Source organism: Parus major, chromosome 7, assembly GCF_001522545.3.
Source record: "Parus major isolate Abel chromosome 7, Parus_major1.1, whole genome shotgun sequence".
NCBI classification, from domain to species: Eukaryota; Metazoa; Chordata; class Aves; order Passeriformes; family Paridae; genus Parus; species Parus major.
The window spans coordinates 16,515,484-16,528,619 of record NC_031776.1 but is presented as its reverse complement, the minus strand read 5'-3'; the positions used below and the strand labels follow the sequence as shown (position 1 = coordinate 16,528,619).

The 13,136-nt window shown below is 41.4% G+C and overlaps 2 protein-coding genes across 3 annotated transcripts in view; both read right to left on the bottom strand.

The window, feature by feature from the left end:
• GPR155 (G protein-coupled receptor 155) overlaps positions 1-2,673 on the bottom strand; it is a 36,941-nt gene extending 34,268 nt beyond the window's left edge. Inside the window, exons 1-2 of one of the 2 annotated variants that reach the window (XM_033515924.1) lie at positions 2,359-2,673; positions 771-915 (exon numbers count right to left, since the gene is read on the bottom strand). The gene's annotated coding sequence lies outside the window, so the exon portion shown is untranslated. The remainder of the gene's footprint in view (positions 1-770; positions 916-2,358) is intronic. The other variant, XM_033515925.1, reaches the window with a different exon arrangement.
• A 2,387-nt stretch (positions 2,674-5,060) lies between these two features.
• Positions 5,061-13,136, bottom strand: part of WIPF1 (WAS/WASL interacting protein family member 1) — a 52,063-nt gene continuing 43,987 nt past the window's right edge. Inside the window, exons 6-9 of the mRNA XM_019007325.2 lie at positions 13,069-13,135; positions 10,357-10,569; positions 8,604-8,717; positions 5,061-8,013 (exon numbers count right to left, since the gene is read on the bottom strand). Coding sequence (XP_018862870.1) covers positions 7,958-8,013; positions 8,604-8,717; positions 10,357-10,569; positions 13,069-13,135 — 450 coding nt within the window. The 3' untranslated portion in view covers positions 5,061-7,957. The remainder of the gene's footprint in view (positions 8,014-8,603; positions 8,718-10,356; positions 10,570-13,068; position 13,136) is intronic.

Here is a 13,136-nt window from a genome sequence, read left to right as displayed (position 1 = left end):
TGGCCCAGGTGCCCACCGGGACCCGCCGGGACGCGCGGAAGGCAGCGCGGGGCCGGAGCGGTCGCAGCCGGGAGCTCCCCGCGCTGCCCGGAGCAGCACCCGCGACTGCAGCACCAAGAGAACTGCCAGCCTGGGGGGCATCGCACCTGCTCCCACCTGCTTGGTTAGAAACAAACAAACAAACACGCAAGGCTTCTCATTTTCTGATGCATTGGACTTAGGTTAGACAAGTTGCCAGTTAAAAAATGTATTTACAATTCTCACAAGTGGCCATATGCACAAGAGAGGGAGGAATGAAGGTTCTGGCACAGAGGGTAATTATCTTATAGCACGCAGCAGGGTATTGTTTTTAAATCAGCGACAAACTGGAGCAAACACACCAGCCCCAGAGCTGAATGGCACCTGCATGAAAGCACAGCAGCAGTCCTGCAGGCACAGCTCAGGAGGTGAAGTACAGATGTAGAGGAAAGGATCATGTACCTCTATGTTTTCAAAAAAAGGTCCCCAGGTTTCATAAGGTACCCAAGCTCTGGTCAAATAGCAGAAGTGAAAGTTTCTGTTTTAAGTAAGGAGGGGAAAAAACTTCAACAGAGGGATTTCAGCAGCTTGCAGTGAGGGCTGGTTTTGAGACAGCACATAAAGTACTGACAGGCTCTGCAGTCTCTGACTGCACCACAATCATGTTATCTACAAGGTACACTAGTTCCAGTATCAAAATGCCTATGACAGAGGCTGGGATTTCAGCCTGGACTTTCACCCACAGCCTTTACCTTGCTCTCTTCAAAGTGCTCTGATTGCTTCAGCTGCCTTTTGCTCTCGTTGCTTGGTAGTGCTCAGCTTTCAGATGCAGGGGCTCTGCTGCTCCACAGGGAACACGAGGGCTCATCAGTAACTCTGGATTTACTAAAATTTCTGCTAGAAAGGAGAAGGACAAGAATGACTCATTTTCACATCCCTGTATACATGAATGCTTCCTTCAAGCTGGGTAACACCCAACACCCACTGCTTAAACAGCCATCTTTTCATGAATACAAAAACATTTTCAGAAGGGTACTGGTTACAGGCCTTATAGTGTACACTGCTCACGCCAGGTTGGAGCCAAAAATTCTTTTCACACAGGCACATGCAAAAGGTAGCCAAAGTGGTCCCCTTTGGGAAGGGCATTGCACAGTGATAAAGCCCTGGCCTAACTGCAGTGAGAGATCACTAGTTCCTGTTTTGGAGAGAGAAAGGATGGACAGCAACCAACAGCCCTCTCTCTCCACCTTTAACTTAGAGGTGCTTAAGCAGAGGTATCCCCTGTATACTAGCTGGAAAAAAAAATAAAAAAAAGTCCCATTCCAAAAATGAGAAATGTATTTATGTAGGCTAAATCTCAGCATTCTCAAAGAAAAAAAAAAATAAATTTACCTGCAGGGAAAAGAAGAGTGGTAATAAGAAAGAGGAAAAATGATGGGAATGAGAAGAGCCTTATTGCAGTATCATATACACAGCTTTCATGATAGATTGCTGTTTTACATTTTGAATGTAGCTTTTGCCAAAGTCATATATCTTAAGCCACCAATGTTTTAGGATTAAAGAAGAGATTATTTGATGCTGTTATTCAGTAGACAGATAGATATTGGGCACAAGGAAATGTTAGCAGCAACCACCCAATTTATTCTCTATGTTTAATCAAAATATTTTTGTGTCAGTCATCCTTTCCTCAGGATTGTTTCTGTACCTGGACTGCTGTTGAAATCTTTAGATAGGTTAAGAGGTTGATTGCCAATGATCTATTTCATTAGTTAATGTAAATAATATATTAAGTGTTTTACAGAGATGTATGGGCCAATATTTAGTTCCAAAATCAGTAATTTGCTGGCACTAAGTTACTGTGTTCAGTGTAAAATGGAGTCAGACTGGGCAGGAGGGCAGAGGGGAGCAGCCTGTGCATAGGAGGCAGGAAGGTCATTGGAAATTGCTGAACCACTATCAAAGAGTTGCATATTTCTGTGTGCTTTATGCAACACATGAGCCTTCCTGCACCTGCAGGGAGCAATCAGAACTGTTTTACAGGGTAGTGCATAGGTTTCTGTTAAACCAACAGAATTTTTCGAGTTCAATGAAGGAAGGACTATGTTGTGGTTATGACAAGGTCACAGAATGCTCAGTTCAATTCCCTCTTCCTGAAGCCAAGCAAATGATTCGATTTCTTGAAAACCAGAAAAGAACATTTTCTTTGGTAAAACATGTGATAGACAGTCCTAGTAGCTGATGATTAGATTAATACCTCTGTGTTCTCATTCAAGGATATTGCCACTGAGATCTGCAAACAAAGGTCTCATGGCCTGCTGAGCCAGCTCCTGTACAACTCACCAGCTTCCCCCCCCTCCATCACAGTTGCTCTGTTTCTATAGCCCAGACACCAGGATTGCTGGGTCTCCAGGCTACACAAGGGTTGATGGCCTTCTAAGAAAGTGGTCTTTGCCTCGGTGAGTCTGTAAAATGAAAGTATCAACAAGCAATCCTCAGAGGTGTCAAAGGAGCCACAACCTGTGTAAGAGTAAACCTGATGCTTAAGTCTTTGCAAGACAGATGAGTTATAGTGCAGAGCTTTTTAGCTTTTTAAATGACCCTTCTAACTTCTGAGAAGCTGAAGTGCAGCCTGAATGTAAACCTCCTGTGGACTTTTATCAAAAGGTTTGATAGGGTTTTTTTTTCCTTTCTTTGAAGAACCTGGTCCAAATTATCTGAAAAGCTTAATATATATGATAAAGAACAAAGCTACAAAGTCAAAAGGAGGGTTTAATTTGTTTCTTACTCCCTGGCAGCTTTCTCCCTTCTGAGTGGAGACACAACAAACAAAAATCTACACTTAACTACAGTGATTTTCCATGTCATCTTCCCCGGCAAGCGCCTAGCTTGTCCTGCCAAGAGCCAAGGGTCACAGCTCCCCCAACAGCCACCTACAAGTACAGCATCACGAACCACTGGTATTCAATCATTCTTTATCCTAAAGTAAACTCATTTTTCCTTATTTGCAGGTGTCCTTCACTACATGTAGGACGAAGTCCTCTGAGCACTACTGCTGTGCTGCTGTCCAATGGCAGACAGCAGAGGAGGGGAACAGCTCACCCCAGCTCCTGCCAGGCTCGCTGCCATGATCCTGCTAAAGCCAACTTTGCTTTTGTCCAAGAAGTAACTGTGTTTGTCCTCAATGTAACAGTCTGCACCACCAATTAAATAAAAGTAAAATTTATTTGGTATAGGACAGAAAAATAAGGAGAACAAAGTCACTTAAAAAATAAATGTTAAGCAAAAAAATTCACAGAAATAGATTAATATTTTATAAAAAGCTCAAACTTTAAGCATCTGATAGAAATGTTACTTTCTGCTCAGCCTGTTTTATATTTCTCTCTCTCTTGTGTGGCTTTGGAAGTCCAAATTTAGATGTCTTCCTCTGCATGCATTAGTTTACATTAAGGAATATTTACCACAGACAAACTGGCAACACTCATAAAAGGTTACTCTCTTAAGACATGCGGTTTCCATTTTTGCTTTTTTCATCTGCATACCTACCTGCTGCATACTCACTGAGACAATAAACACATGCCCTGCTTCTGCCTGAGTTATTCCAATACTCCCCTCTTTGCCAATGCTCCGGTTTAGATTTTAACTGAATGGTCCAAACACATCCATCTTACAGGCTACGAGATCCCTGTTTTCTTCCAATGTACATGAAGAACCACATACATGAATTTGCACTTGAAGTGCTCTTCAATATCTTAGGTAAGAGATTCTACTTACTTTCTGCTGAATACTGTTTGAAAGATTAAAGCTCACACAATCTGTGTTACATGGAGTCAATGTACCGCTGTAACAGGTTGTTTGAACCCACCTGTGAGACAAGGGTGTTCACACCACTGCGATGTGGAAGTACAAAATGCACATTTTATACAGTATTTTTTACTCTAGTATTGGTAACAACATTCAGCTGTTTGGTTTCTATTTCCTTGAGCAATCTTCTCTTTTCCAGTGTCCTGTGGCCAAGGGGCCCTCTTTAGGTCTCTCAACATTTGACATTCTGCTTGAAATACTCTGAGTTTGATCACTTATTTCCATTTTTTACCTCCAAGGCAAAACTTCCATGCTTCTGTACAGAAGATTGTTGTGTTACAATAGCTTTGATGTGCAATAACAGTTTAGCTCCTTTGTCCTCCGCTCCAAGATGGATCTACTTCTGCAAGTGTCACCCAAACAGTTGATGCTGCAAGGAGAAACTACTGCCCAGTTTTTTAAGTGACAATATAAGGAACTTCTTTCACAGTGCTGTCTTGCAGAAAAAAACCAAATCTTATGATTCTTTTAGTGTTGGGAAATTCTGGCTTTTAAACAAGAACTTTGAGATGTTATTTATTTCATTTACAGAAATACACACTTCCTGAATCACAAGCTGAGTTTCCTTCAACAACTCTGGACATTCCTCATTGTGACCTCTTCTCCCAATGGTTGGTGCAGAAAGTCATAACAAACATAACATGTGCCTTCTTCCAAAAATATAGAGGAGAAATTATTTTTACATGGTACAAAAGTTATTCTCATTTTATTTATAGAGTTGAATTAAACAAAAACGAACATCTGTGGCCGTTGTCATGCAGTGCGAGCCTCAGTGATAATATAAGAAGACAGGTTGAGGTGTGAGGGTTTATAATACAATGCTATCAGAACAAACCCAGGAAACCTTACATGCAAGCAGTGAATCAAATTTCGTTCCATAAGCTATGCAACCACGCTGAAGTCAGCTGGGCTGTGTGGACAGCAGCGTCAGACACTGGTTTTGGGACAGGTCTGAATTTTGAGAGCAATACCAGCAACTGATTGTGAAGTCAACCAGTGCCCACATAGACCTCACCTACACACTGAGCTCCACCTGGAGTTAGCAGATTGAGCACACAACAACAGCAGGGCTTGGCTCAAACACTGTAAAATGCTACTGTCGGCACTATTTAGTTAGGACCTGGAAGAGCAATGTCCATTAATTCTTCTATTGAGACACAGAAAAGTTGACTAAAAAGTCATAAGGCACCATTGATTCAACATGTTTTGTATTATTCTTTTTTAACACTTCATAGTGAAATAAATACTATAATACTGATCATATTGTAAATAGCTACTGCTACATGAAGCAATATATTGAATGATAAAATGCTGCATTGTTCTGGAATATATCTAGGGACTTCTACAGCAACACATATAAATGGAAATGCTGTTGTTATGTGAACAAAAATGCCCCTTTCTGCAGGATTAAGCTGTTTTACATGTATGCCAAACATCTATTCTGAAGACGTTTCTAGAGTGAAAAAAATTGCTAAAACATAAGCAGCTCAGGATTCTTGGCTTGTTAACTGGAGGCCTTTTACACGGCCCATTTTAAAGTGAAACTGAAGCTGGTTTTCCAAATCTTTGGTAGTGGTCTAGATTTCTGGTCAGCAAACGTTGCTGAAATGATCAAATATAAGACAATTTGAATGATACAGAGAACTGGCAGAACACTGGGCAACATTTTCATTGACTTAGCAAATGGAAAACAGTCATGTTGGAAGCAGGTAAGTTATAAAAAAGATATTTCTGAAGGCTTGGGGTTTTTTTGGCTGCATAGCTATTTGGATATTAACAAGGATTTGGCAGGTTAAGGTACTGAAAATATTGTATTCTTAAATTCAAAATATTGTTCCTTAGAAAGGTATTAAGTGCTTCAGTTTTAAAATACGAATAGAATAATTTATCCTTTAAGTTATTATCCTAAAAATCTTATTTGGACTTTTATTCACAAAATAATATCCCAAAGAGACAGGCACTTTAAGTGGCATCCATAAAATACATATACAAATTCAGCATTGTGCCAGGTTTGATCCCAAGGTGCACCTGTTACGTGGAGGTCCCACCAGTATCTGTTTAAGAAACTCTTACAGCCAGGATCCTGCAACTGGATGTAGATACATCCCTGCGCCTGCGCATTTAATTGCAGGTTCAAGACCATAAACAGTAAGTTAAGTCATTAGATACAAAAAATGTAAAAACAGGTACATAATCAAATGCTATCACAGCTAACAAGATTTTGTAAACAAACACTGAAAAGACCAAATTAAATTTGATCTGGCCAAATCCAACTCTAGTCTCATCCCCTGCAATGTGATGTCCAGGCTGCCAGGCAGAAAGCGGATCTGCCCCTCCCCGCTCACGGACAGAGCAAAAAAGCCCTATGCACAGACATTTCAGCAGGGTCCAGACTCTTTGGCTAAATTCCCTAGATTTTCAAGAACTGACCTCATTCTAGCCGCAGAGTATACTTAGGATCATGTCTCCCATGCTAGAGAAACATTTTCTTAACCTACATGACTAGTTTCTATGTTTTATTTTGGATTTTTTTGAGCAACATCCTGTGAAGCACGGCTGCTGACACAGGCTTGGTAAGGATCCCAAGGAACACACTGAAGAAATCTACTGCTGATGAGACCGAGGGGACATTTTTCAGAGCTAAACTTCAGAGGCCCGATTAACAAAGAGCTATCATTCACCAGTATTTCAAATCCAAAATGACAATCTTCCTCTAATTTCCAAAGGCATTTTATACACACTTAGATCCACTTGTAAAATTCACTCATACTATGAGATTTTTTCTCACACACAAAATTCAAAAGCTATTAAACATATTAACCACAACGTTAAAATACTTTACTTTCTTCTATCAATGTAAGCCTTGCCACTTTCTGTTGAGACTCCTTCCAGCAAAGTTTGAAAGGACAGGCTTCATGACCAACTCAGAAAACCAAATCTGCCCATTTTTCTTGAACCACCGCAGATGGAAAATTTTTGATGCTCCCAGTTCAATGTACAAACCCTGGACCCCCCTCACACCATCAAAGGGCTTTCACTGAGGAACATTTTTGACCTTGGCTTCTCTGCCATAATGGAAGTCAACCAAGCTCTCTGAGACTTGTGACCTAAGTGCCAAGAAGCTTCTTAAGTCAAACCCCATCATTTAATTGTACCAAAGAAACAACTGGAAAGCAGTCTGTGGAGCACTGGCATTAGTGATGCTTTACAGGAGGAGCCTGCAACTATAATAATTGCTGGGTTTGCACTCAGACTACTTTCTGAGGACTCTTCGCATGCAGTATCAGGCAGAGGGCATTACAGTAATCCAGGGCACGGATGACATGATGTGGGTTGGTCCACATAAGAGTAGGAAAGAATTAGGTCACACAACATGTAACACTATTAAAAAAATAGGAAAGAGGGTTAAAAAAATATATATTCTTATGCTGATGAATTCTTCCCTTGTGCTTTTCTTTGGAAGATATCTGTAGGAAAAAAAAGGGCCAGAGACACTCCATCCTTGAGGCAGGATGTGCTGTGCATTGTTTAAGGTTTGCTTGACTAAGTTGAAGTAAAAAAGTTAAAGATGAACTCTTTGTCACCATGTAGTAGGTCTATGGCTTGCAGAAGCAGATAGGCTGAGTAAGCATGCAAAGAAGGATCCAGGGGACTCTTGGCTACACTTTTTTACCCAGCAACTGGTTTTTTAAACACCAAATACTTCATCATTAAAATAATATGGCTACTGTACCCAAAGTGAATGAAACAACTTTGTTCAAGCTCTATCAAATTCAAAGCCAGATCTCCCACAGAGCTCTCCAGGGAGTGGGGTTGGACACAGTAAGCATGATGCACATAAGGTCTGTAGGGTCCACAAAATGCCTGCAGTTTAAGCGAATAAAATTCATAGCTTTGAGCAACTATAGTCCATAAGCCGTATCTATTACTTCTGTAATAGAGACTGAAGTTTGTTCCAGCTGACAAGCCAAGAGTGGAAATCAATCAAGACAGACAACTTTCCAGTCATGTGGACAGGAGAGCTGACTTGAAGGAAACTTGCAAACAGACGTCACCCAAAGATGGGCCAGAACCCATTTCACCTTGGTATAGGTGGGAGTGGGGGGGCACCTCTTTCTTTTCGGACAGACCCACCTAAAAGAGAAAGAAGGTTTTTTGTGTTACTCCTTTGAAGGGAGAGTCTACATCCAAGCAATTAATTCAGTAACTGGTGAAGATCTACTAATTTTCATGCCTAGGCATTAAAAACAAATTTAAAAAAATCAATCTTTGTGTAGAGTTTCTGGTTAGTTATTAAACAACATCAGAACCTCAAACACTGTAAAGTAATGTTTTTAACTAATGCCATCCCTAATTCCTGGAAAACACATGTATTTTGGTCCATTGTCCCCTTCCCAAAACAGACTGATAATTCTTGTTAGCCTTACTAATTTATGTGAACACACAACTTCTCAGTGCTACTTGCAAAACTTGCAAGCCTCAACAAAAAGTGGCAAGCTCTAAACACAATAAAATTTCAAAGCTTTTAATGTTTTTCCCTATATGAAGGTTTTCAGAGCAAACTCATAAAAGGAAACACAAAAAAAAGTGCATGTTACTTTGCCGTTTTTTGTGGACTAATACAAATGGGATGAAAGCTAACAGAACAAAGTCAGAGACTAACAGGAAACTCCGCTTCAAACCAAAACTTTGGTTCACAACAATTCATTGAAATTCCAACTTACCTCTACTGTCATTTCTTGCTAGTTTACTTGGATAACTTCTGTTCATGGGTACATACGGCTCTGGAGGTGGCAAATCAGATATTGGATGAAAAGAAAATCTGCTTTCCCATTCATCTGAAAAAAATCCCATGCAATTTACTCGTTAGTTTTCTGACATAGCTTAGGAAAGTAAATTAACATTGACATAATGTTTAATGCATGTTTTATATTGCAAAATGCTTATGCAGCTGAGCACTGAACCAGCATTCTCTTAGAAGGTCAGGGAAGATGATGTTTCAGGTTAATTTGGGAATGAAAACTTTTATCAACTTTAACTGATCATTTTGCCAATTTAATGTAAAATCACAGATCAGGAAAACAGCCACAATTCCACTAAAATAAGTCTTACTCTTCCTTCCATGTATAACAGATCTGGTTTTTTAACACACACACACACACACACACACACAAGCACACACTGTGGTACCAGAACTGCCTACTTCAGTCTAAAGTCTGAAGTTTCTCCTACTTCAGAACAGTACTTTGTTCCTGGTATAGAATTTACCAATATTCATGTGTCATTGACATACCAAGCTCAAAAACTTCATCCAAAGCACAGTCCAGTAAGCACTGTTTATTCTCTCTTAATATTTATACTGGAAGAGGAAAAATAACTTTTTTGCTAAAATTTATGTCAGAGAATCCTGTATGTAACTAGTGTCAAAAATGGAAAAATACACCATTTGAAGTTATATCTCTTTAGACTACAGAGGCACTTTTGCTGTACTTACTGAGTCTATAGAATTCTAAATAAAACAAGCTGACCAGTTTCTACATTGAAATAATAGGAAATGTTCCAAGAGCTCTGTTCTGCGCCTGATTTTGAAAGCCTAAGGAAGAAAGTAATTTCTTCACTTGCTTGCCTCAGGACTTTGCAATCATAACTTTCTTGTGATATTGCTGCATTTTACTACATAACGTAATGAACAGCTAAGTTCTACTTGTACATGTGGTTATTTGCTGGATCCAGCTTTTCCATGTTTACTCCCAATAGCTGCAATCAGAAACCAGTGTGTAAAGGAGCTGCATGTTCTGAACCCTGCAAATGACTTGTGTAGGAAGAAATATGCCTGTGATCCTTCTGCCTTACCTGATGTGTGAAGATGTTTCAAAAGCGTGAATTATAGTTTCGTTTTCTGTTCACTTTTTTCTAACCTTACAATTGTCAGGAATACCAATTTTGGCCTCCTGTAATCAACTCAAGGGTTTATCTGTTCTATGCAAATAGAAAATAATTAAAAAGAAAAGCATGACAAATCCTTAAAACACAGCAATCTTGGACCTCATCTTTTTAATAAACACTAGCAGAAATAGATACTTGACATTTTCAGCAACGTTCTGATAATCTCTTCCCTCATCTGTTTTTCAGCTTTCAGCTTTTGAGTCATCTAACTTGTTCCGACTTCCTAAGCGTCACTGTAGCTGTGGTTTGAATTCATATTAGAGTTGAAACAATTCCCTTCCTTTTTTCAGGGTATTTTTCAAAGGGTTACTTTAGAGACTGTATTGATTACTTTGCAATTCTGCTCTACGTATGGCATATTTATTCTGTTTTTACTTTCCAGGGTTGAGACCCAAGTGACACCTCTGTTGGTCAGAAATCAAAGGTTGGAACTAGAAACAAAGCCTCTATCCCAAACCTTTTTTTAGGTATTAGGGCCAAAATCCACTGCACCTTCTCTATGGAAGGCAAAGAGCTGGGAGGATGGCTCACCATCACCTGGATCCTGGAAGCCGTTTCTGACAGCCGCTGAAGGTGGCGGTGGTGGCGGTGGCGCTGCCGAGCCCGGCCGGTCGGGGGGAAGCGGAGGTCGCGGTCCACCTCTCTGGCTGTCCAGCCCTGCCCGGGAAGGCAGCTGGGGAGTAGTGGGCAAAGCCCTCGAGGTGCTTCCGTTCCTGCTGATGGGAGGAGGTGGTGGGAGCGGGCCTAGAGCAAGGCAAAAGCAAGCACATAAATGCTGTTAACACCAGGGGTTACTCTGGCAGTGGAGAGCCACTGAGGGCCTCCTGCTAACAAAAAGGGCTGTTTTAGGACCCTTGGCCCCAAGGGGTTATGGCCCTCAGCACTCACTTCCCTGCTCTCCATGGCTCTCTAGGGATTTCAGGCCAATTTGGGGAGTACAGCTCAGAGGAGCAGGATGTATCCAAATACAAATACACTGCAGAGTCTATGTTCACATTCCCCTCAGCTACAGAAGCCTCTGCAGAGATCCTGGTCTTCAAAGCTACTTTTAAACCACTCTAAACCACCACCAGTGGACACAAGAACCACACAAAAAGCTTGCCACATAAGCCAAGAAGTCACAGCTGAAATTTAGGGTGCTGTGGAGGTCCAAACCGTAACCCATTTCCTTTCTATGTACCAGTGCAAGGCACTAGGACGTGCAGCAGAAGACACCTGCTACCTTCAGAGGCTCCTTGTCCATAGGGGTGGTTCCCTCTGGGTGTCACAGCCACGGTCTGTGGTGGGACACAGGGGAGCGCTCCCCAGGAGTGGCTGCATTAAGCAGCAGCTCATCAGCTCACTCATTTATAAACAAATGAGCTGTGTGACAGGTTTTTCAGTAGTTGGAGCATATCCATCTCCCTGTAAACTGGAAACAGACCTCACACAGGCTGGCATTTCCAGTGCTTGTGAATCCATAACTGGCACAGATGTGGACAGGTCAAATATGAAGGCACAGCCTATGTAATATAGAGCCAGGGCTGTCCTGAGGGCAGGGGAAGGGTGCTTCTACATGGAAAGTAAATAAAGACAGGAAAGCTGCTTCTGCCAGGGAGAGAAGTGCCCATGGTTAGGATACAAGAAGGTGAAGCAGAGGGTGTGGAGAGTTATGCATGCTTGAAAGTTTCACTAACCTCTGTTTAGCGCGGTTGGGCAACCGGCAATTATATTAATTTTCAATAAATGCTTCCCTGTGTTGATGAAATATATCTACAGACATGCACTTTGAAAAAGAGAGCAGTAGATACTATGTCTCCAGCAACAAGCATTGAAACGTTTCAAGAAACATGCTGTACTCTGTGTATTTTTGCTCCCCTTCTTACTTTACACATTACTAAAGTTTGCCTTCAGGAAATGGTTTCAAAGAATGAGAAGTATTCAGCAACTTCCAGAATAGTTTTGCTTACTCTTTCTAAACCTAGCTAAACTCCATTGTCTATACTGAACTGCTGCAGAATAGGTGTATTTATGTTTAGAATGTATTGCTACAACTTCCTTCTACTTACTGAACTAGACTTGAGCCAGAAGAAAGTTAGTGCAGGTTTGCTAAAACCATGTGCCTCAGAAAAGGGTCAACTAGGAAAGCACTGGCAGAAACCAAGGCCATCACAGAACAAACTTGGAAGTGACTTAATAATTGCAGACACTCTCTGCAATTTGATCCATCCCCCAGTCAATTGTAATGGGATTTCTCTGATTTATTTACAACATGCTGCACTAGTATTGTGCCATCCTGTGGGCTGGCAATCAGCTCCACAGAGCATAGTTTCAGGGCCACTATTTTCTGTAGCTGCACAGCTGCTGTAGGTGTTGGAGATCCAGGATGGTTGAAGGAGCTGGAAAACTCTCAATGTCTATGGGAGCTCCCACAACATTAATTTCTATTGTCTAGGACCAGGCAGGCTAGAGATGATTTCTGAGTTTATTCCAAAGGATGAAATTAAAGACAGCTTTATGGAGTTTTCCAGCAGTATCTTTTGTGCAATGTTTTTCTCTACCTGATGTCACAGGGCTTGATTGTGCCTAAATTCTCTCATCTCCAGAGGGACAACTATCAGGTATTAGAGAACTGAGTTATGATGTGCAATTCTTAAAAGTTATGAACAATAGTTGTCACAGAGGACAAAGTACATTATGAAATTGCTCAAAGGAGACAATCCTACTTTTAGTCTAATTTGATATCTACATATGGTAAGTAACAACACTTAGTCATGCTGTAACAAGTGCTATTACATTTAACAACTGTTGGCTAGGTCTTTTATTAAAGCTATTTGTATTTGACTATGTTTGTGCCTCCAAACACGTAGAAGGTCAAGTTCCATGAACCTCCACTCACGACAACACGACCATTAAATCTTGCTGGTTGACTCAGGAAGTCAGATGCAGTCACTTTACCAGAAGCTTCTTTGCATCAAAGAACGTAATGGGGAAATCCATTTACAACCCTTTTCAAATTGACTAGACCTCTTTTCAAGTGACTATAATGAAAGTTACCAAGATTTGTACAAGCACACGTGAGCACGCTGGTGATGCACTTTGACTTTCTTAAGCCACCGCGATTCCCGTAAACCCTTGCTTCCAGCTGCAGAATCCCTAGTGCCTAACAGGGATGTCATCCTGGGATGTGTTTGCTGTGCACGCGAAGCTGGTGCTGGCATGGCCAAAGCACCCTCTCCCGTGCCACCTGTCCCTGATCCCCACCTGAGCGGCCGGGCGGGTCTCTGACGGGCGGCGGCGGCCTCTCGCCGGGCGGCGGGGGCAGCGGTCCG